This window comes from Chaetodon trifascialis, chromosome 22 (genome assembly GCF_039877785.1).
Source record: "Chaetodon trifascialis isolate fChaTrf1 chromosome 22, fChaTrf1.hap1, whole genome shotgun sequence".
Classification (NCBI taxonomy): Eukaryota; Metazoa; Chordata; class Actinopteri; order Chaetodontiformes; family Chaetodontidae; genus Chaetodon; species Chaetodon trifascialis.
The window spans coordinates 10,719,352-10,742,156 of record NC_092077.1 but is presented as its reverse complement, the minus strand read 5'-3'; the positions used below and the strand labels follow the sequence as shown (position 1 = coordinate 10,742,156).

Sequence of the window (22,805 nt, the reverse complement as noted above, 5' to 3'; positions counted from 1 at the left end):
AGGCTCCAAAATTACACAGTGAGCCCACCAAACGGTTTGTCTGTTTACCCATGAACCTCAGGCCCGCTACTCGAGGGTCAGTGTGGAATGCCAACAGCGGCTGCCCGGCCGAATTCAACCACAGTCCCCGGGAGAGGAGGGGAGGCAAACACCCCGCAAACTGGCCAGTCACGCCACTTTCCCTGTGATAGTGAGTTTATTTAAGAACAGAGCTCAAAGCCACTTTCATATAACACATCCCCTCAATATCTGTCGCCCTCGTGGCATCCAAACCCGCCACCAAAATGTTAGCGTTGCCGTGCTGAGCTAAGCTGATATCACTCAGTTGTTTTGTTATCCGTCTCTTTTCATAAAAAAAATCTCTCTCTCTCAATCGCTGGCTCAGTAACCCATATGAAGCTCAACAAAAAGCACCTTGGGAATGAGCTATTGGAACTAAAGGCTATATGGTTTCACACACACGCCCTTTCCTGACACAACGCTGTCTTGAGAACTAAGCCAGCCGCATGTAGGCCAAACTGCAGCCCGCGTGTGACAAAGTGCCCGAGGCTGCGAACTTGGTCAGAGCCGCCGTTCCCAGCTCTTGTTGTGTTTCCAGTGCTAAATTATGGGAAAGTGCCGGTGCTGGTTGTGTAATACACAGCCGGTTTATGTGTGTCTGTGTGTGTATATGTATAAGTGTGTGTTTGTCTGTTCCGCTTGACTGATGTGCCATCCCTCCAGGGTCCTGTCATTAAGCCTCTGTGTACACAACCCCAATCCCTGTCCTACATCTATCTCTTATTCAGAATTCATGGGGGATTCATAAACACACACACACACACACACACACACACACACACACACACACACACACACACACACACACACACACACACACACACACAGCTTTCCCATATTAAATATGATGCAATGCTGCTCCTCGTTTTGCATGATATGTCATCAGATGTAGCTGTTTTTATATTTGTTTCTCTCTTTTTTTGGAGTGGGGGTTGTTTTTCATAAGCAATGCTTCTATCATGAGAGTGGCACAACTCATTAAAAGCTCTGACTTATCTGTTTGTTTTGGCTGAAACATGTGACACGCTATAAATCAGTCAGATGGATTCACAGATTGATGGAAGGACTGCACGTAATGGCAATAGCGATGCTGCATCATTCTCAGTTCAAAGTATCGCTCAGGCCAGTAAAAATAAAAAACAAGTTTATTTCTGACGAGCGCAGCTGGAGTGTGTCAACTTTTATTTTCCTGTTAACAAGAACAAGGGGAACTGGTTTCTTATCTTTTATTGTCTGTCAGCTTTACATCTGTGGCCTAAATAACCGCTTATTTGTGACTTTAGCAAGAATATTGTCTTTAATTTGAAGTATTACACTTTGTAGGCCTGACATCAGTGGGTCAAACGTGAACGCTGTCCTTTTCTTACTCAGTCAAGTGTAGCAAGACTAAAGAGACGTATATCTTTTTCCTGTCAACAAGAACAAGACAATCTGGTTCTTGACGTTTTCCATTTTAATCATCAGCCCATCGCTCACTGCCGTTACGGTTATAAATATCAGCCTGCTCTTTCTCTTCTGTAGAGGATTATCACTGTGTGTGTGAGGCAGTGCGATCGCAGCAGCCTGGGAGATGCTTCTAACACACACACACACTCACACACGGTTGTGTTGTCATCACTTTTGAGGACATTACATAGACTTACATTGACTTGCTGGGGACTTTTCACCACCGAACCACTACTTGCCTAACCCTAACCTTCCTAACCTAAATCTAACCTTACTCTAAGCTTGACCTGACTGTGTAAACACATTCATGTCCCCACAACATGAGTAATACATGTTGACACATGCACACACACAAGCACACACACTTCACTGTAATCACGATCTGTTGTTAATCTATTGTTTCGGAATAGGTATCACGGGTTTGTGATGGTGTTTCTCACTTACATTCCATTTGGTCACTGACGTGGTAAGTGTGAAAACTACCCCTTCATTTCATGCAGATTCCAGGTATTATAAAGGGTTTATCACACCATGGCCAGTTGAGAACACGTCTGTTTAATGTAGCTGCCTATTTTAGCGCCGCTCATCATTGAGAGTAAGATCGAGGGGGGCTCACCCCACGATTAAACCAAAATCAAGAATTCACTAGATTTGGCAGGTAAAATGTTTGCATGCACACCTCAAGTCCTCGAATGTGCTGGACAAAAATATAAACACAGCGGGAAGAACACTGTGTACACTCTGTACTGCTGCCAAGGTGTACCATTTATTCCAAACACCATGCACTGTCTGTGGAGAAGTGAGCTGAAATATCACTTGTATGTGGTGTTACTAATAAAATATTGATCTATAGAAGCAGTACAGGCTCCATCCCTTCCAACAAACTTTGCTTTGCTAGGGGATAACCATTGATTAAATCCTAAGTCACAGGTTTTGGAGTCTCTTTTATTATAGATAAATATCAACAGTTACATGTTGTAATGCAAGTATGCTTGAAATGTGATTGTAGAGTGACAGATATTGCGCAGTGGAATAAGTATGTGTACATATCTTTTCATGTAGGTTACCATTATTTTGAAATGTAGAATTATATACTTCATCATTATTATCAGTTGTTTTTCCACGGTGGATATACAACCCACTTTCCTGATGAAACAGTTTGTATCCAAGAGGATACTTTGGTTTGGCAAGACAATTTAGCCTGCAGGGACCATCTCAACTTGCATGCAGTCCGATTCAGGTAATGACACGTATTAAGCAGTGTAAGGGAGGTAAACCTTGCCAAACCTTTCAAAATAATGATAATAATCATAATGAATAAGTTATCTTTAGACACGTACGGGAAACGCCTTTGTACTGTTTTTGACAACCACATTTAGCACTGAAACAGCATTGTTCCTCAACATGCTCTAATCAGCCTGTGAGCAGGGAAGGGATTTCCAGAAAAATCCACTTGAACGTCTGAATAATTGGCTACATATGCAGGGATATAGGCAGAACCAAAAGCACAATAAAGATTGACAGATACACATGTAAGGCTGAACAGTAGCTGCATTGAAGCAGCGATTGTTTCCATTTTGCAACGATTTAGCCAAAATGAGATACCTACTATTTTGGAAGAGAATGAATCGAACGTGTAATGGCATCTGTTGGATGCATGACAGTGACTGAAGTCAGCTCTAGTTTCCAACCCGTAAGCAGAGAGCTTTATTGATCTTGTTAGAAATCACAAACACAAGCTGCAGATCAGGTCCATGTGCGGAGGTTTCCTGTCTAGTCAAGGAGCACACTTGTAAAAGAAGGGTCAGTTAAAGATAGACTCTGAAACTCATGGTGGCAATAGAGGAACGTGATAGAGGTCATGGGATCACCACAGTCATTAAGGTTCATCCTCTGGCCACCATAAATGTCTACAGAATTTCCTGGCAATCAATCCAATAGTTTTGACCAGAGGTGAACTGACCCTCCAACCAAAATAGATCAACATCAAAAATGGACTGCCCACTGCAGAGTTTTACTTGAAAGCCAAGTTCTGAACAAGAGGAATCATAGCTTTTAAAGCTTCCCAACCGCATCCACCTCAGCTCCCATCACAGTTACCTGACAATTTCCTGAATTTTACAGCACTTTTATAGCCGCTCCCATTGTCCCAGAGGTGTGTAGGTAACACCCTGCAGTGGTTAACAAATCTCTGCCGAGGGTTTTATGACCAGAAACTTAAATCACACTCTGCCTGGGTGTGTCAGGGAATATTAACACCAAACTGGTGAGACCACTGAGCAGCACTTCCACGGACCTGATTCGCAGCAGCGAGTCGAGCTGGTGGGCCTTGTTAGCAAGGACTAAAGATCCATTTCCTGGTGTGAAAGGCCGCTGAGAGGCGTCTGTCGGATGAATGGGGTTGAATGGCCAGTCATAATGGATGTGAATTGAGACGCGGTTCTGAGGTCTTTTTGTGAAGTAGATGTGTGTGAGCTCGTTTGTCAGCCATTGCGCATATGGCCTGCGTAAACAGGACATTTCTGATTAAAATACATAGTGGAAATATCGATGTCTTTATTTGTAAAGCTATGTGTGGAGGATCACAGGACAAGACATTTAAATATACTTGCAGTGACAGAGCCAGACAACCAAGTTTCACTTTCAGTGAAATACCTACATGGTGATTTATTTGTCTGGGCTTGTCAGCTTGCGTTCAGTAGCATTACTTGTTGTGTTAAGAACTTTTTCAAGATTGTTCTTGTCACTAAAGCCCCTTTCACACCGACAGTCTATCCATGAAATGTTTGGAACATTTTCTGCATGGGGTCATGTGGGAATGGAAGCAGGGATTGATGTACCACCAGTCCTTCCCATCTCTCGTAACATTTCATGGAAAAGTGACTGATTAGATATTTGAATCCAGAATGAATCCCGAGCTACACCAGCGGTATATAAAAGGGCGCAAGACAGAAATGTTCCTGAATGTAGCTGCATGTGCCAACAGTGAAAATCACTGGTGGTGCAGTTATCCCACTAATTTATGGGGGAACTATGAGGAACAATGCTCAAAAGGGGCTGAACACATCAAGCGAGTATTTGAGACAAAAGTGTGCCAGTTTTCTGATTACAGTTAGTTTCAAGCTTACCGAGAAACACGGCTGCTGATGGTCAACTGCGGATGTCAGCAAACAAGATGACATTTTTCATTGTGTCTATTTTTCCTCCATATTCCACTTACTCACTGATAATTTGCATGACCACTGTGACCTCCCAACCCTTCCATTTAGCAGGATTATATGAACATAGATTAGCACATGGATTACAAGGTTGCCATTGAATGAGGTAATTGTCCTGAAAATGTCAAAACATTTGCAAGACAGTGTTTGCCTTCAAAGCCATTGTTGCTTATAATCCTGTGCAGAAGAGCTATTTGCACAATCTTAGATATTTCATCAGGTGTTTGTACTTCACGCTACTTAAACATCAGGAATGGTCTCCATGCGCTGCTTGAGCTTTCTGTTCTGTTTGGCTTTTTTTTTTTTTTTTTTTGGACAAACTGTCCCACAACATGCTGGGACATGTCACTGTCCTTGTTGATATCTGTTTTGAACAACCAGAGGGATGTCTCCCCTGATATTTGCATTTGAAGGGATCAGTTAAACCCCGACTTGCCTCCTGGGGATGAAAGACAGTCGTGGCAGTAGAGTCCAGGTGTGAATGACTGTTATAAATGAAAATGAAGCACATCACTGCAGAAAAGAGCACGTCTGCTCAGCACAGTAAAGGTTAGGAAAAGGCCAAATTACCAGTTGAGTTCTGTTCCAATAGATAAATGAAATGTGCAGCCAGACGGAGTGAGTAAGTGTGCCTGGTATGTGTAAGAGTGTGTGTGTGCAGTAAGTGTGTAGTCCAGACCTGGTCTTAGATTTCAAGTATAGAAAAGGCCGCTAGATCTTGTCTGAACTCTGGTGCAAAGCATTTGCCAAGGAAAGAAAACTACGCTCAGAAAGTCCTTTGAGAGACTTGATCAAAAGATTTCTGTCCAAATTAGTTCTGACTTTACTTGGCTTAAGGTTAGGCTGTTATTTCTGGCCAATAATATCCTCTTAAATAATACTGGATATCAGCCAAAGGTTCCTCCATGAAATCAGATTCATTTTCATTTAAAGTCAGCATGTTTCTCTGTCCTAGAACGGTTGTGGGTGGATCTGTCAGTCTTAGATAGCTGCTTGTGAAATGTGAAGCTGCAAGCGAAGTGATACCATTTAAGATAACAGAGTACTTGCCATTTTCCAAGATTAAACAGGACAAATTTAAAGCAGTTCAAGCTATTGGTGAAACTGTGCATGAGTTCACATGTGCTATTGGTGCATCATGTGTTTGTATTTGCAAGCGCCAGTGTCAAAGGCCACTGCATAAACCCTCCATTAGTTCGTTCCTGCTCATCAGTCTCAGACATTTGAATGAGACCAGGGTATCATCCATTCAGCACATGTCCAATGGCTTTAAAGAGTGCTGATACATGATGTCTTTGCCTGATAATGGCTAAGACCCATTAAAAAAACAGTTTATATTGCAAAGCAAGGAACAGATGATAAACAGAGAGTAAGTTGTGATGCTACAAATTCAAAAGCTCCATGGATCCAGAAATAAAACGCAAGTCCAAGACCACGATGAACCAAACTGACACCTTCAACACCAACAATAAGGCTTCATTTTAAAGAACTTTCTGCACTGTTGCACCTTCTCTCTTCAGAGAGGAAGCAGAGGAGACAGCAAGGTCATCTGTCCTCTTGTGCTTTCTGGAGAACCATGAGTCTATGGCCACAAGTCTGAAGGGCTGATATCTGCCCATTGTCAGGGACAAAGCCACTCATCCTCTGACCTGTCCTCAATTCACACCAGATCATTCCTCACCCCACTCATTGTCTATTTTCATTGTCTATTGTCGTCATCTGAATTAAACACTTCGTCTGTCCCAAAAAATAGAGGTTTTCCTCTTTACCGTCTGTCTGATATAGGATATCCAGAGCTTTCAAAACGCATATCCAGATAAATATCTCAGGAAACTCGATGCACATCTTGCGGAGGGTTAAACACAAAGTGGCTTTTGCAGAGCAGTGCCAGGACCCTTTGAAAACTTGAGAGCTTTTCTGAAAGGTTTACCCTCTGACTGGACTGCCAAGCTCCTCTCTCTCCTCTCATTCAATTTCAAATATGCATTGGCATGCCTGGAAAGAAGGCCGCACTGGCAAAGAACATAGACAGTCCCATCTCTATGCACAGAGTCTCTTGCTCTATCTAGCTAGTTAGCTAATGGAGTCATTTCTCATTTGTAACAGGTATTTTGGCATGTGACAAACAGCTCTGTTGCCCTCTCTGCAAGTCACTTTGTGGGGTTGTCAGGGGAGAGGGCGTCTTTGTCTGCTTGACAATTGAGTAAACTCATTTGTCATTTTAGACTGTTTAAATGAAGCCATTGCTGCTTTTCAGCCTTTCACAATGACGGATGGTGCAGAGCTTGTCCAAGTAAATTACATTAAACTTCCCCATGCATATCAAGCGATTTTTTTTTGTATTATGTCCACTGTTTAATATGCAAATTGTTTTTCTGCACTCTTTTATTTGCAATTTTCTGAACAATAAGCGCATCTTTTCCACATTTTCTAGTTAGTAGGTGCAGGTGTCACCTTTTTCAAACGCTGGATTTTGGAGTTCTGCCGGACTGTCAGGAGTTTCCTGACAATCGAAGTGTTCCTTGGCAGCAACGTCATTGTGATGCTGTGCTGAAGTGAGAGATGGGGACAGGGGACCCCTCTCCTCTCACTCATTCAGCTGACCAAAATAGGCAGGGGGTGGTGGTGTCAGTGACAGGGTTAGCAGACAGAGGCCCCGCGTGAGAATTTCCTGAGAGGGATGAGGCTGACTGGGGAGGAAGCGCACTTAAAGTGGTAATAATATTTTGGTATTAAATACTGGATCACGCGACTACCTGTATGGAAAGGAGCTTGCTTGCAGTTGTGAACCAACATAGAACCATCAGCTTTATGGAGCTTTATAGCATCTTTCAGCTCATTGTTTTACTTTTCTGACCTGTTACTATTGTTTTGTTTCATGCTCACAGCTCTCATTGGCGCCATTTTTGGGCACAGCAGGAAGCTGTTTTCAGCAAAAAAAAAAAAAAAACACTGTCTGCTCAGCACCAAATGACAAACAGAGTCAGAGATGAGCTGGTGGAGACCAAAAACAGAGCTAAAAGGAGAGTGAGTTATTAAACTCAGATTCTTTAGGTGGACACAAACACAACTCCAAGCTCCAAGATAAGATACAGTTTATTTCCGCTGCGCTCAAAATAGTTATCACAAGTCAAAGTTAACTAACGACCTTCTACCATAATTTGCCTCAGCTTTGTGCCATTTTCCATTTTCTAAAAGAAGGCTTGAATTTCATCAGATAGCTTTTTATTTTCTTTTAATCAAACCCACTACATACTTAAATTTGACTCCGATTTGTGCACAAATGATCAGTTTCATTGTTGGGATAATGGCGCAGCTGCAGCAACAACACTCGCATGAACCACCACGTGATCTAATCAACAACGGAGTAGAAATTAATGTGACATTATTAGAGCAAATGGTGGATCAGACTGGTTGACCCCAGGAACCAATTAATGACAGACAGAGCGGGAGGGGGCACTCACTTGCATTGTAAATAGCATTTTTCTCTTGGAGGGAAGGATAGAGCAGGGGAATAATTGTGACGCACATAACTACAAATATTTCAGAATGCTGAAGGAGGATTTGTGCTGTTTTCCACTTTTACGCCCGCCTCAGAAAGGAAGGCAAACCCATTTTTTCTGCAAGTAAAAAGCTGAGTTTGAAATTGACTTTGGGATTATTTACCCTTGACTACTTCTCATAAGGCAGTGAACAGCGGAAAGAATAAGACAGACTGAAAGAAAGGACAAAGAGAGGGTGAGAATAGAGTGGTCATGTCATCTGGCTCTCAAGAATCCTACAGCCCAGTGGGGGGGTGGGGTGGAGGGCTTGGTGTCACTCTGGTGGAGGAAGGGGTGGAGGGATAGGTGGGGTGTTGATTTTTGTTCATAACTTTGTTAATGAGTATGTGTGTGTGTGTGTGTGTGTGTGTGTGTGTGTGTGTGTGTGTGTGTGTGTGTGTGTGTGTGTGTGTGTGTGTGTGATTGAAGTGCAGTGGCAGGCGATTTGCTTTGGAGGGGAGGAATGAGGGAGGGGCCGACAAGGCTTGGCTGCCCCAAGAGCACACACACTCACACTCGTCCAGTCAGTCCCACACACTCACAGGGATCAGAGACACTCCAGATAGAGACGTCACCTCTCTGCCCTCCTCTCTGCTCTTTGGACCTTAGAAATTTTGGACCGCCAAATGAGCTGCTATCCAGCTGCGGAGTGAGTGCGTCCTTTCAGACTTCCCTCACAGCTGACTGTGACTTTCGTTTGGAGGGAATACTTCGAGGGCGAGTGGGATCTGGATCTGATTAGATCTGTTGAATTTGATGCTGCGGACATGCAGCTCGAGCGCTGTCTGACCAGGGGATTGTGGAAGTGAATGAGAGCTTTATGCGACGGTGGAAAGAGAGATGCTTTTCCTGGAGGTAAGAGGAAAATAGATGAGTACACATCCCGAAACTTGCAAGTGCTGAAGGATTTTGTTGAATGAAGAGCACTTTTGCAGCTCTGCCGTGGAAAATGCTTGTGCCGAAGTTCCACCATTGCTCAGATCTGTTGGAGGAGGCATGCAGTGGATTGTGGGAGTTTTCCTTGGTTTAAAGCAACGTCTAACTTGTTGAAAAAAATGAGAGAATGAATAGCCAAGCTTGGCTCAAGTTTTAAGTGCCGTGTGTCTGAGAGGTGATCCTGTATTTGTGTATAATATGACAAAGTGCATGAGTGTAGGTCTTGCATCTTGTGCCTGTGTGTATAGGTGGTCTCACTCCAGCTGTGTTAAGTCTCCTGTGCACCCCCTGACACCCATTTGGCCTTAAAATAACACTCTTCACCAGTCAAAGAGCGATGACCTCGGCCTTTGAACTCCACAATTTAATGGTTTTCCTAAAGCAAATCCCAGGACGTTTATTGAAAATATTCTCTTTTCTTACTGTTTTTGTTTCAGCAAGTGCTCAGCCTCCAAATCTGTCCTTTGAATTCGGTAAAGCTGTAACTATTTTACCACTTTGACATTTTAATAAATATCTCCACACTGAGGGAATATGATACACTTTGGCAAAATCTGTAAAAGTCAAACTTCTCTGTAAATTGGGATGTATTCCTTTAGTTCGCCCGGGGTTGTGTTCATTTGAAAATAATATGTGTTTGACTAACTAATTCCTCAGTGAAGGAGAGCCCCTTTAAAAGTGTCAGTTAAGCAGGGGGGGCAAACGTGATTAACCGTTAGCTGGCTACATCTGGCCAGTGTTTACACAGAGCCAATGTTGTGACTCAAAAGTTTCATTATTTAACCCCCTTAACCTCCTCCTGTCACGTCTCCGCCATGGCCCAGGTTTAAAGGAGGAACGGTTGGACATTTTGTTTTTGTTTTTGACAAAGACAGCCATTGTGTTATTGCCAGCGGGTGACATGGTGTAATGTGAGTTGCTGTGTATGTTGGCTCAGGAATCCGCAGTCACCTTTCTCCCGTGACTTCTGGGATGAGAGGCAGGAGAGTTGAAGGGCAGGGGAGGACAGACAGAAATCCCCCGAGAGGCGGTGAATGAGACCAAGCTAGAGCTGAAAGGAGCAGTCAGTTAGTAGATTAGTTGATTTTTGACATTGATTTAGTCAAAAAATAATAATAATTCTCCAGTTTCAGCTGCTCAAGAGGGAGGATCTGCTGCTTTACTTTGTCATATGTGATAGAAAGCTGAATATCTTTGTGAATTTGGACAAAACAAGTCATGATTAATCAATAATAGAAAATAATTTAGTACTCAAGTATTAGTGGCCCAAATCTGCTCAGAAACGTCTTCCACACAACCATAGGGCTATTGAGAAAGTGGCTCAAAATTATCTCAGGGGGAAAAAAAAGCTGAGTTGATCTATTTGCACCACTCACTGGTCTTAACTAGGTTAGGTGAGATAAAGCAGAACCGGTAAAGAAAAGCTTCTGGGTGATAACATTATCTATCCTACCATAAAACCTGATAGATTAGTCACTGAAGAACAAAGCCGTAGTCAAATACCCTTTTGTTCTGTGATAAGAGCTTTGGTTTGACTTTTAACAGCATTTCTAATCTTTAAATTCACTGTTTTGAGGCCCTGGGCTTCATTCGACTGTATGGTAATTCAGGGAATCCTGGTATTTCCCCAGCCTTGTGACTGGGGTTTCACTCCAAAGTGCGGTTGTGGGAGACCTTGAGGGTGAACTGAGGAGATAGAGGTGACATTTCAGTGACTGTCACGGGACTGCACGACCGGGGCGTTTGGTTTGGATTCAGCTGCAGCCGCCCTGTGACCTTTGGAGGGGGCACCAGCGAAAAAATCAATATTTAGGCGATCAAAAAATGATTTTTAATGTGGGAAACAGTAATGGTGACCACAAAGTACAGAAAACTGTGACTTCAATTTAAATAAACTTAATAAATACAGATGTAACAAAGATTTAAATTCCCATGTGCAGGAATGTTATGTGAGAAGGGACAGTTAAAAATCTGTTCAGAAGGAGGTGGGCTCAGAAAATATATATATATATATTTTTTTTCAACTTTTCCGTGCCCAGAGTTTTGGGTTTTTTTTTCATATTGTTACATGAAAAACTTTTGTGTGCACCTATTGCTTATTCAGTGACAGAGGTAATAGCTGTTTATTTAGTAGAGTAGCTGTAATGATCTGTAAACAGGGCGCACCATTTGTTATATTTACTATAATTTTGGCATTTTCTAATGTGCGATCTGTGCTACATGGAAGTTACTGCTTGATAAGCCATGGGAGGGTCTTGCTTTTTCAGCAAGTAAGTTCAGCCCCCTCTTTCCATGGCACTAATTTTCATACAGTCCCTAAGCACCTGATTATCACCTGGGACAAGCAACAGTCACAGTTAACAGGCATAATGTTTGGTCATCAGAAGACCCTAATGTCCGTCACAGTGCTGCTTTTGTGCAGATCATCAAACCGAAATAAAGTTTTGAGGGCCTGTGTGAAGTTTCCGGCTGTTCTCACCCAAACAAGTTCTATTCTGGTGGACATTTGCATGTCAAAGAGGCAGAGCGGGACAAATCGCAAGTGGCCTTTTCAACACCTTTGACCGACGTGCAGTTATCAGGCTGAGAGGGCTCAGAAGAACATGGCGGCTGAGATAAGAGGGACTACCGCTGAAGGCGGGAGGCACACAATGACGAGACCGATTAATCCCTATTCATGTAACAGTCCAGTGTCAAAATAGACCCTTTCACAACATTGATCACTAGTTAGAAAGGCTAACTTCTCCAATATGCGTATTTTTCAACACTTTTCCAAAGTCGCAAAGCTATAGCTTCACAACAACGTGATTGGACAGTTGCTATGATGGTCCTGAAGCAACAGAATTCTGGCTATAAGAACAACATCAGATCGCGCACAAGAGTAACAGATGTTTGTTGGGTAACAGCTGGAATTATCTGTGGCATCATTGTACAGCAAAGCATTGCAATCCCAGTTCAAAGAAAGCGTCTAGATGTATGTGCACATGCCCCTTGTCTGAACAAGCTTTTAATTTGAAAGATTTTACACTGATGCACAGCAAGTAAATTTGCACATTTGACCCTGATACAGATGATAAGATTTAAATGGAACTACAGACCTTTCCATGCTGCATGCTTTATCTTCATGTGTCATGTAATGTGAGGTAAGTCCAGAAAGAAGGAAGGCTGGCTAGAGCCATGCATGGTTGTTAAATGAGTGCACCATACTGGAAAAAGCCTGCTATGATTTTCCATTATATATCATCGTAAGTTTGTCCTAAGTTCCCTTTGAAGGTGGTCAAGTAGTATTTTGGCCACTTTCTCAAGCATAATTCTGTAACGGATAAACAAAAGAAGTATGACATACAATCCCGCACTAATGGGGTGGAAAATAACATATCAGTTATTCTGACTCAAGAGGCTGAATTGTGAAAGGATAGAAATTGTGTGACATGTCAAGGAAAAGCTTTGTCCTTCTCTGTTTCCCTGTTTTAAAAAGGAACAGTCAATGCTCTTCTCAATATTTGTTCGAGCTATTATGTTAAACACACGAAACACTGCTGGGAAAAACAATTATCTTGTTGAGACGCAGAGAGATTAAAACTAATTCACGGGATTGCAGGCATATACAATATGCAGAGGAATTTACCTAAGTGCAAAAAATCCTCCATCAGCATGAGCCCGGCCAATCGGTGACAAGAAGAGAAGCAGTAAAAGCCCGGGCTTTGAGTATAATTAAAATATATATCGAACAAACAGAAGAGGGATTGAAAAAGCAATTTAAAAAATGAAAGGCAGGTTCTGTAAATGTGATTCTTAAATCCACCCTTGTTATCCACAGCGCCCGTGTGTGATGAACCCGGATCGCAGTGAAAGAGGGGAGCGCCCTTCTCCTCGTGGCCCGGAGATGGAGCCCCGTGCCGGTGGAAAGATGGGGAAGATATCGGTGGGCTTCCAGAGGAGCTCCACGTCAGATGATGACTCTGGGTGTGCGTTGGAGGAGTATGCGTGGGTGCCACCGGGAGTCAGGCCTGAGCAGGTTGGAACCCCCCCCCAAACACACACACACATTTATTGCACATTGCAGTTTGGTGTCTGTGTACCAAGAGGTTTTCCTTCAGAGGATGAGAGTATAAACCTGTATGCTAACAGGATGTGGTTTTAGTTCCAGTCGGGCTATGTGTGCAGACATTCTGCTCTCTGTGCCATACAAGCAGATTAGTAATGCTGCATGCTGGCACCCAACATCTGGCTATGGATTTTTTTTTCACATGAAGTCTCCCATAGATTTCCATATTATTTCATGGAAATGCACACAGACAAACAAAATGCTTCCTCTTCCCCCGTCAGCGGGAATTGTCATAGGCAAACATTAACATTTCCAGTCCCTGACGGTCTCTTATATGTGGAGAGATTTCACAGGCAGGCGCATGTGACTGGATTGACACTGACATGTTTGCCCCACAGTGTCAGAAAGAAGGACACACAAAGCAGCAGTCATCCTCCGCTGATATCCAGCTGCCCTCTCCTCTGCCTGATCTAAAGCAAAAGATGAGAAGGCATACTGATAGCACGGCTGGCCTCCTGGCTGCAACACGTCTCACTCGTTGCCTGTGGTCTAACTGACAGTATAACAGACAGAAAATGACAATAGAGTCCTTTAAACTCATTTTTAAAATACTACACAGAGAGTGTGGCACTCCATCTTCTTGCCTCCCGAATCTACAAAACAAAGCTACCAAAGGACTGACAGAGATGTCATTTCCTTCTGCCGTCTAAAGTTCATTCATCTGTCCTCATCTGCAGGTGCAGATGTATTTCTCCTGTCTACCAGAGGAGAAGGTGCCGTACGTCAACAGCCCCGGGGAGAAGCACAGGATCCGACAGCTCCTCTACCAGCTGCCACCGCAGGACAACGAGGTAGAGATGATGAGACAGAGACACTGACAGGGTGTGAGAGAGAGAGAGAAGGGCAAAGAATGAAACAGGAGTGGCTGTTTTTTAGCCAAAATGTGAAAAATATGCATATCATGAAGCTAAGAATACAATAAATGCAACAGTGGAATAAGCTTGAAAATAGAGCATTTAACAGCAGAACCAAGCAGAGGGATAGATGGGATGTTTTCAGCAGCTGAACATTCAAAGCTTGATGAAGCTGGGCAGCAGTTTTTCTCACATTAAACAATCATGCCACCTTCTTCAGACTTCTAAACGCTACTATAGGGCCAGTCTGCAAATCTGAAAGCTACTATTTCTTCTTTCAAATTTTGTCAGAAAGCGATCGATGTGCCAAAGATATTGCAGCTGAGCTGACGGATGAGTGAGAGGAGGAAGGCATCCTTCCTTTAAATGCAAACCATTTGAAGATTCAATCAGAACAGCGGGTACAATCAACGGCAACAACAAACAAACAACTGATTATGAAATTCAGGTGACTCACCAATGAAGTCTCTCAGTAGTCCATAAAACTGCAAGAAAAATAGTCTTGTTCAATGAGCAAAGATCCAGATGATCCAACCCAGTAAGACATTTAGTCCAGAACAGTATAATAATCCACAGAAAGCTCTTTTAGCATGTCAAATTATCCAGCAGCGTTCTAATCCTTCACATTTCCTTCATTGTAACTCCAACAAGCATACACACACAGGTGATGTGTTGGTTTCAAGATGGCTGCCACACTCCAATCTTTCAATTCACATCTCATTTGACCAATCAGGATCTTTAATTCATCTTTACAGCCAACAAGAGCCAATGAGGGGCCGCGCTGAATGGAAGGGCCATGTTTTCTTCTTTAGTGTAGAGGTCGAACCAGCTGCAGCCAACTGTGCAGATGACTGGCGCTTCGTGTAGCCAATGAAATTTTGAAATGAGGATAATCTGCCTTCAGTGGGTAATTTACAGCCAAATCAAGGAATTCAGTGCAAATAGGGATATTACACAATGTTTGAAATGATATATAGTCAAACTTCAGAGTGTTACCTTTCAAAAGAGACCGAAATCAAACATGCGCTCAACTTAAATATTAAACATATCCTCAAACAAAAAAGTGCTGTATCATTGGCAAAAAGGCATTTCACACGATGGCCAGGCCTAACTAAACTAAAGCCAGCAGCTGAGCAAAGCCTCAACAGTCTTACTGGACTTTTCTTGTAAAGCTAAAACAATAGGCACATTCCCTCAGCCGTTTGACTGAAAAACCCTGTTGTGACAGTAAAGCACATGCCAGCCTCTTCTGTATAATAGCTTTATGGTGTGTAAACCAGCACTCCTTTCACATCTGTGTTAATGGAGTTTACATTAGGAGATATGGTGGACGTGTTATCACCAGAGGGGAGGGACGGATGGGGGGGGGGCTACTGTCTGATGGAGGTGGTCTCTGCATGCACGCACAGTAGATACACAATAGGAACACTCAACACACACACACACACACACACACACACAGACACACACAGCCGCACCATGTTTGACTGAGCGGTTTTATGATGTTTGTCGGCAGACCTGGTGGTTGAGGAAGCAAACTGCCGGAGGATTCCTTGCGTAACTGTGGTTCAGAGGGATAAGCACTCCGTGTGTGCTGTGTGTGTGAAAGACAGAGACAGTGAGTGTGTGTGTGTGTGTTTGAGCTCACATGCATCATCACATCACATCGTTTACTGTTGTTTAGGGAACAACCGAGCTGGTTGTTAGGATAGTCTTGGTCTTTTATCTGGGCCTTCATCACCATCTCTAAACACAGAGGAAGGGTTTGTGTATTGCTCACGCCATCCTTTCAACACAGCCTTCAGAGGAATTAGCTTTAATTAAACCCCTTTTCCAGCCATGTATGGATTGCGTGTGCTACACTTCCCCAAAAGTTGAGAGCAAAGATGAAAGCCATCAGCAGTAATGGGCGGCTGTTATTAAGTGCTGCTTCGCTCTCTCCTTCTAACTGGTTTCCCTCTTGGCCATAAATCGACCGCTCTTGTTCTTTCAGTTTCTCAACTCCGCCCTCTCTTGTCTCTTTACCAGGTGCGTTATTGCCACTCTCTGACTGAGGAGGAGAAGAGGGAGCTCCACATGTTCAGTGCCCAGAGGAAGAGGGAGGCGCTGGGGAGAGGAACACCCAAGATCCTGCCTCGAGCTCTGCAACACACCCGCTGTGAAAATGTAGGTGCCACACGTGGATACCCGTGAGCACGCACACATGCATATGCACACACGTAGACCGCTTGCGTCATTTAGTGCTCATATAGCCATAAGGTAAGCTAGCCTTACAAGGAAACCAACTTGTGGGTCTTAAGTTATTTATATCACAAGCAGCTAACGGCCACTATCCCATCCAAATGCACAGCAGCCCGAGGCACAATCCTGATTGGCTAATGCGATGGTTTTAATCAAGGACATAAACTTCCTCATTAGGGTGAGAGGGGAAGCGAGGAAATTGGGAGGCTCGTGCTCAAGCCGAGCGGAGAACCCAGTTCCTTGGGAGGAATTCAGAAAATTTCCTGCCACCCATCTATATCTCAGCATGACAGGCTACAGAAAAAAAGTACTGTTTAACAAGTAATTCTTGCATAGAGTCTTAAAATCCTACATTTTCCAAACAAGACACAGTATGTGGCACATAATTCCACCTCTATAATTACATGCAGCTCAGCTCAGTACATGCAGCTGGTTTGAAGACTCTTTTTCTGGAAAGGAGTGGGCAACTATCTGCATCTGTCTCTGAAAACTCTCAAACAAAGTGGATTTACTTAAGTTGTAGATGTATCCACTGGTAAAACCGAAATTCTCGTTGGATTATACACTGTTTATAGGCTATTAAACATATAAACAGTGTTATATAAGGGTGTGCTATCAAAGGAAAGTCCTTTTTGTGGAAAGGAGAAGGTTATTTTTGATCATTTTTCGATGAGTTTGCTGACAGGAACCTTGACTTTGGGGAAAAGAGAGACATCTAGGCTCCATTTTGACATTCCGCTTGAAGTCACAGTGAGCAATGAACAAACACAACACTGCAAACAATCCTAAAACATGACCTCTGTTTCCTACTTTTGATTTGGTGATGGAGGTTTAAACATAGCATCCACCGCTATTCAAGCTGCCCTTGATCATATTTCTGAAAAATTCCCTTTCAATGCAAAAAACGTAAATATTAGTGTTATGTGGCTTCCAGCAAATTGAGCCCTGACCAGTGAGTAAACCACATCCTCTGCCAGGCATCCAGGAAGAGCAGGCCAGCCATGTTAATTCCCCTGGACAGGCAGATGAAGTCTGTCACCACTCAGACACAGATGCTGCCACAGGGATGCAAGGTCACACACAAACACATGCTGAACGAGGCACAAATCCTTAAAAATGCTGCAAACACACACACTGTTACTCTATAACCTCCAACTCTCTCATCCATGCAGACACACCTACACACATGTACATTCACATACTCATGCAGCCATTTGTACACATTGTGCTCAAAAGGATATACTGTTCACACACACTTTGTCAGACTCCAGTTTCCTGGTGCTGCAATCCCAGGGACACCCAGCACCCCTGTATCCAAGGCCCCTCGCTGTCCACCCTGGTAATAATGGTTAACAGCTGGGCATGCTATCTCATAGCTGCCTATGGGCGTCTCATAGCTCGGCTGGGTTATATAAAGACTTGATTGCATGTTCAGACACGCTCTGACGATCTCAGTCATACGATCTTTCGACTCAAGACCAAGGCCTGTGTAGTCTGTTTAAGCTTAACAGGACAAAAATGCTTCCAATTCCTCAGAGACCCCCAATGAATAATTGAATCCAATTAAAATGGAGACAAATAAGTTACTTAACTTGAGTCAGCATTTGTCCTACAACGTCTGTTGGTCAGATTTTTTGGTGTTAGATTTACCAGTTCTTGAAATGCACTGCTTCCAAGTCAACCCATTTGCTTTAAGTTGATATTTAGCATCTGTTAATACAAAGAGTTGTGCTCAGGAAGACACTGGGTGAAGTGGTCACAGGTGCAGTTAATCTTTTTTAATAGCAATCTGTGTTTTCGTTGCCTTGAAAAGATTACATTGGACTGTCCATGTTATCAAGTGCTGCTGTATTTCTGCCATGATTGTCATCACTGATGTGTTTAGAATGGATCATATTCCTTTGGCACTTACAGTATGATCACCTGTTGTTTGGCCTTCTTTGTTTTAGCCTCACTGCGAGTGAAACATAAGCAGATATGTGATATATTTTGAATAGTTATCTCCCTAATCTCACTTTTATTTATGTTGCATTCCTCATGTGTCACAGGCATCAGGGTTCTGTGATTGTCTCTGTGTTTATCTCTACAATTTTATTCTCAAGGTAGCATACTTATCACTAGATTTATTACAAATATAAATAAACAAGGTCATAGCTCAACAATAAACCTGTTTTGCACATTTGAACCTCTATGCATTGTCAGCCACTTTGACAAAGTAGATGCCTGAAACATAAATCTCATGGATCATCTGTTGTTTGTGTTTGATTTTCAGTGTGGTGGAGGCATCAATGGAGGGGAGATGGCAATTTTTGCCTCCAGAGCAGGGCCAAGCCCTTGCTGGCACCCAGCATGCTTTGTTTGTGTCACGTGTCGAGAGCTGCTGGTGGATCTGATCTATTTCTACCAAAATGGCAAGATCCTCTGTGGAAGACACCACGCCGAGCTTCTCAAACCACGATGCTCTTCTTGTGATGAGGTAAGATTCAGCAATAGTAGAAAAACCCACAGTACCCAATGTTTGTGTCAAACAATGAACCATTGTGATGACAGTGCCAACTCCAATGAGTCCCACAGAACTAACAGCGGTATCCATGTTTCTCTTTAGATCATATTTTCGGATGAGTGCACTGAAGCAGAGGGTCGCCACTGGCACATGAAGCACTTTGCTTGTTTCGAGTGTGAGACAATGCTAGGGGGGCAGCGCTACATCATGAAAGATGGACGGCCCTACTGCTGTGGCTGCTTTGAGTCACTGTATGCAGAGTACTGTGAGGCCTGTGGTGAAAACATTGGTAGGTCATACTTGTGAGATGCTACAAAGATTTTTACTTTGCTTTGCTTGTTTCTCAGATCAAAACCAAGATCTTGCTGATGCATTTCTTTGACTTTGACTTTGTATAAATGTACCATAGCTAATGCTTTGTTCCTCTTCTCTTCATCCCGCAATCCTTTAGGTGTTGACCATGCTCAGATGACCTATGAAGGTGTACACTGGCATGCCACAGACCAGTGCTTCTGTTGTGCCCAGTGCAAGACATCCTTGCTGGGTTGTCCCTTTCTGCCAAAGCAGGGTCGAATCTATTGCTCAAAGGCCTGCAGCCAGGGGGAAGATATTCATGCCTCTGACTCGTCTGATTCTGCCTTCCAGTCTGCCCGCTCACGTGAGTCACGGCGCAGCGTCCGCATGGGGAAGAACAGCAGGCCTGCCGAACAGTGGAGACAGTCCCAGTTGTTTAACCCCCCTGCCACTGCCCCCTCATTTGAGTATAAGTTTGGAGATGGAGAGGGTGATGGAGATGCTGATTGCGATATTGGCATCGTAGGGCGGAAGCTGGCCCGTCTCGGCCTGGAGGAGGAGAGGTTCTGGAGGGAGCGGGATGAACAGGATGCTGGTGGAGAGGAGGATCCAGAGGAGTGGGCACAGCATGAGGACTATATGACTCAGCTGCTGCTCAAGTTCGGTGATCGTGGCATGTTACACCAACTTCAGCAGCCATCCCTTAAATCCCCCAGCCCTAGCAATGACCGAAACAGACTAATAACTGTCTCTGACCCATGGCTAAAGCCTGATACTACATCTATGGGGGTTACTGCCTCCTCTCCAACCCCTGCCAGTCCCACCCAGAGCCAAACTTCCAGTCAATCCAGAGCCAACAGCCTTAGCCCTGGACTGATTAGCAAGAAGCACCTGCCTGAAATGTACTGGGCCCAGTCCCAGGACGGATTGGGAGATTCAGCTTATGGAAGTCATCCAGGTCCTGCCAGTGCCAGAAAGATCCAGGAGCTTGAGTTGGACCAGGATCAGGACCAATCTGGGACAGGAAGACAGGCCTTCTGGCCAGACACCAGGCAGTGGTATGAAGACTCCCTTGAGTGTATCGCTGATGAGCTGAGGAAAGTTGAGCAGGGTGCTGGAGATTCCATGGACTCCCTGGCCCTCTCAAACATCACTGGTAAGGAGACTGTTGCATGTTTTCAGTGGAAAAATGGGCTTTCTTTTGGTACTGAACAACTGTTCAAATCATGTCTTTCCTGCTTGCTCTTTTTAGGGGCATCAGTGGATGGAGATGGCAGGGACAGACCTATAGTCTACACCCTTGCCATGCAGGATCCCTCAGTGGCAGATGACTGCGAGAAGATGAGCAACATGGGAACCTTTAATTCATCTCATCTTCACCACAGCGCTAACTCTCTCAACCTTAACCTGGAGAAGGGAGACGAGGAGGAGGTAGCATTGGCAATGAGGGGAGGCACACCAGGAGGACTTCTCCCATTGTCCCCACATTCGGAAGGCCTCCCTTCCTCCTTTGTCCATGCCCCAGCTCTGAGAAGGAGCAAGTCCCAGTCCAGGCCTCCTCAGATGGTCAAGTTTTCCGAAGACACAGTGGACAATGGATATAATGATGGGTTTGATGTCAATATAAGAAAGCATCCCATGAGTGAGAGGCCACAGCGGAGGGTGTATTGCCCAGATGAGATGGGCAGAGAAAGAAGCCGTCCAACAAGCCACCATGGGCGCAGCAGACAGCAGCACCACCACCGGCAAGGTCGGCACCACAGGAGCCGCAAAACCCGCTCGGACAACAATCTTCACATGGTGCCTTTGGAGAAAGCACAGAGGCCGTATGAGCCCCAGCAGCAGGGTTTGGTAAACCCTCCCTGTGGTGCTATGCTCCTACAGCATCCTGTACACAGGATGCCCATGGCCTACTCCCAAACCCGATCTGACTATATCCGTCAGGGCTTAGCTCAAGGTGACCCACGGGTTGAGCATTTCATGGGTCTCTATAGAGATGAGGATGACTCCTGCTCAACTTGCTCTTCCTCATCATCGGACTCTGAGGAGGAGGGCTATTTCCTGGGCCAGCCAATCCCTCAGCCTCGAGCGGCTGGGCGCTACTATGCTGAGGACTACCCAACAAGAGTTACAGCCCTTTCATCCCACAGCCATGGCTCACAGACTGGTCGCAGAAAGAGCCACCGCTCCAAAAACTGTATCATCTCTTAACAGCTCAGAGTGTATTTCCTTTATAATCTGCACTACACTAAGCAATAAAATCAGATTTTCTGATTATGTGGTTTTTGCAGATCAGATCTGATTTTAGAAAGGCAGTTAAAACAACCCATATGTACAGACTGCGAATTACGCCCTAAAGTGCGTGGCCAAATGTCAAGAAGCATATCGTATTTTAGGCCAAAATCTACTGAAAGAATAAAATCAATTCAACCTGCAAAGACAGCAAAAGACAGACTGGATCTGTGTAACAGATAGTCAGAAAATCTGTTTTTTTGTGGGTGCAAGTTTGGCCTAGATACTGGGTCTTATTGAATTTTAGCACTAATATGATGCATGGACTGGTTAATTTGGAAGCCTTTTTTGAGACAGTGCAGCCAAAATTATGTACAGCGTTGGAAGACTGGTGACATCAAACTTTTTCTTTCATTTCAGCATTTGCCATTAAGTTTTTTTGAACTTCTTTTTTAAATAGCAATATATTTGTGTGCATTAAAATTGCAACATATTGCACACGAGAGGTTGATAAAGTAGAAAATAGAAACAAACCAAATAATTATTTAATGCATAATAGTACAAAATGATAATGTATATATTAAGTTAAGATTTTAATACTGGTATTTTTATATCTGTGGTTTAAAGAAGTGTTTGTTTTGAAGTGTATGATATAAAAAAATAGTAGTTGTAATGGTAAACAAACAGACCTCGTTAATATTTTATGAGAAACAACAAAGAAGGTGCCACTTCATAAACTGTGTTCTTCACAGTAAAGTGCCATGTTACTCTGTAACATCTCTTATTACATATATTCCACAATGCTCACTATTGGTGTACAAAATATAAAACTTATGGCAGTAACACCTGCATTTTCCATATTCAGCTGATCTGTTCACTACCCTTGCTCTGACATAACCAGCTAAATGCTTTGTGATGTAAAGATGCTTGTAATAAATATTTTTCTCCTCTCAAAGTTTCAGCAATGATTATTCTTTTTCTGAAATGTATATATAACGAATACATTCATTTAAGATTACACGTTGTAGCCCTCAGACTGTTGTGGTGTTTTTATAGGCATGGAAAGTATGTTAGGAGTCTATACCGTACTAAAATCACATGCAATGACACTATGAAATGGAATTAAACAATGCCAGCAAACTGATCCTGAAAATTATAGATGAAATCTATGATGCTGGTGGGCTATTTATGTAACTTGTGTTAAAAGCAAATTTCACATTTTATGTGGATGTCAAATCAGTGTTGATAGTGAACACAGTAATAAAGTAATAAATTCCTCAGTGCATGCTATATTGACGGAGAAAGCGCAGTTCTCCTGCAGCAAAATCTATTGTTCTTCTGGCACCAGTGCCATCATTTGATGTGAACAGT

General features: G+C 43.4%; 1 protein-coding gene across 3 annotated transcripts in view; it reads left to right on the top strand.

The window, feature by feature from the left end:
- Positions 1–22,387, top strand: part of prickle1b (prickle homolog 1b) — a 30,201-nt gene extending 7,814 nt beyond the window's left edge. Inside the window, exons 1-8 of one of the 3 annotated variants that reach the window (XM_070992458.1) lie at positions 8,779–9,121; positions 13,023–13,220; positions 13,988–14,101; positions 16,193–16,330; positions 18,678–18,881; positions 19,011–19,197; positions 19,360–20,358; positions 20,455–22,387. In XM_070992458.1, coding sequence (XP_070848559.1) covers positions 9,107–9,121; positions 13,023–13,220; positions 13,988–14,101; positions 16,193–16,330; positions 18,678–18,881; positions 19,011–19,197; positions 19,360–20,358; positions 20,455–21,413 — 2,814 coding nt within the window. In that variant the 5' untranslated portion in view covers positions 8,779–9,106 and the 3' untranslated portion in view covers positions 21,414–22,387. Of the gene's footprint in view, positions 1–8,778; positions 9,122–13,022; positions 13,221–13,987; positions 14,102–16,192; positions 16,331–18,677; positions 18,882–19,010; positions 19,198–19,359; positions 20,359–20,454 lie in introns of those variants that run through there. The other 2 variants (XM_070992459.1, XM_070992461.1) reach the window with 2 other exon arrangements.
- The last annotated feature ends 418 nt before the right edge of the window (positions 22,388–22,805 follow it).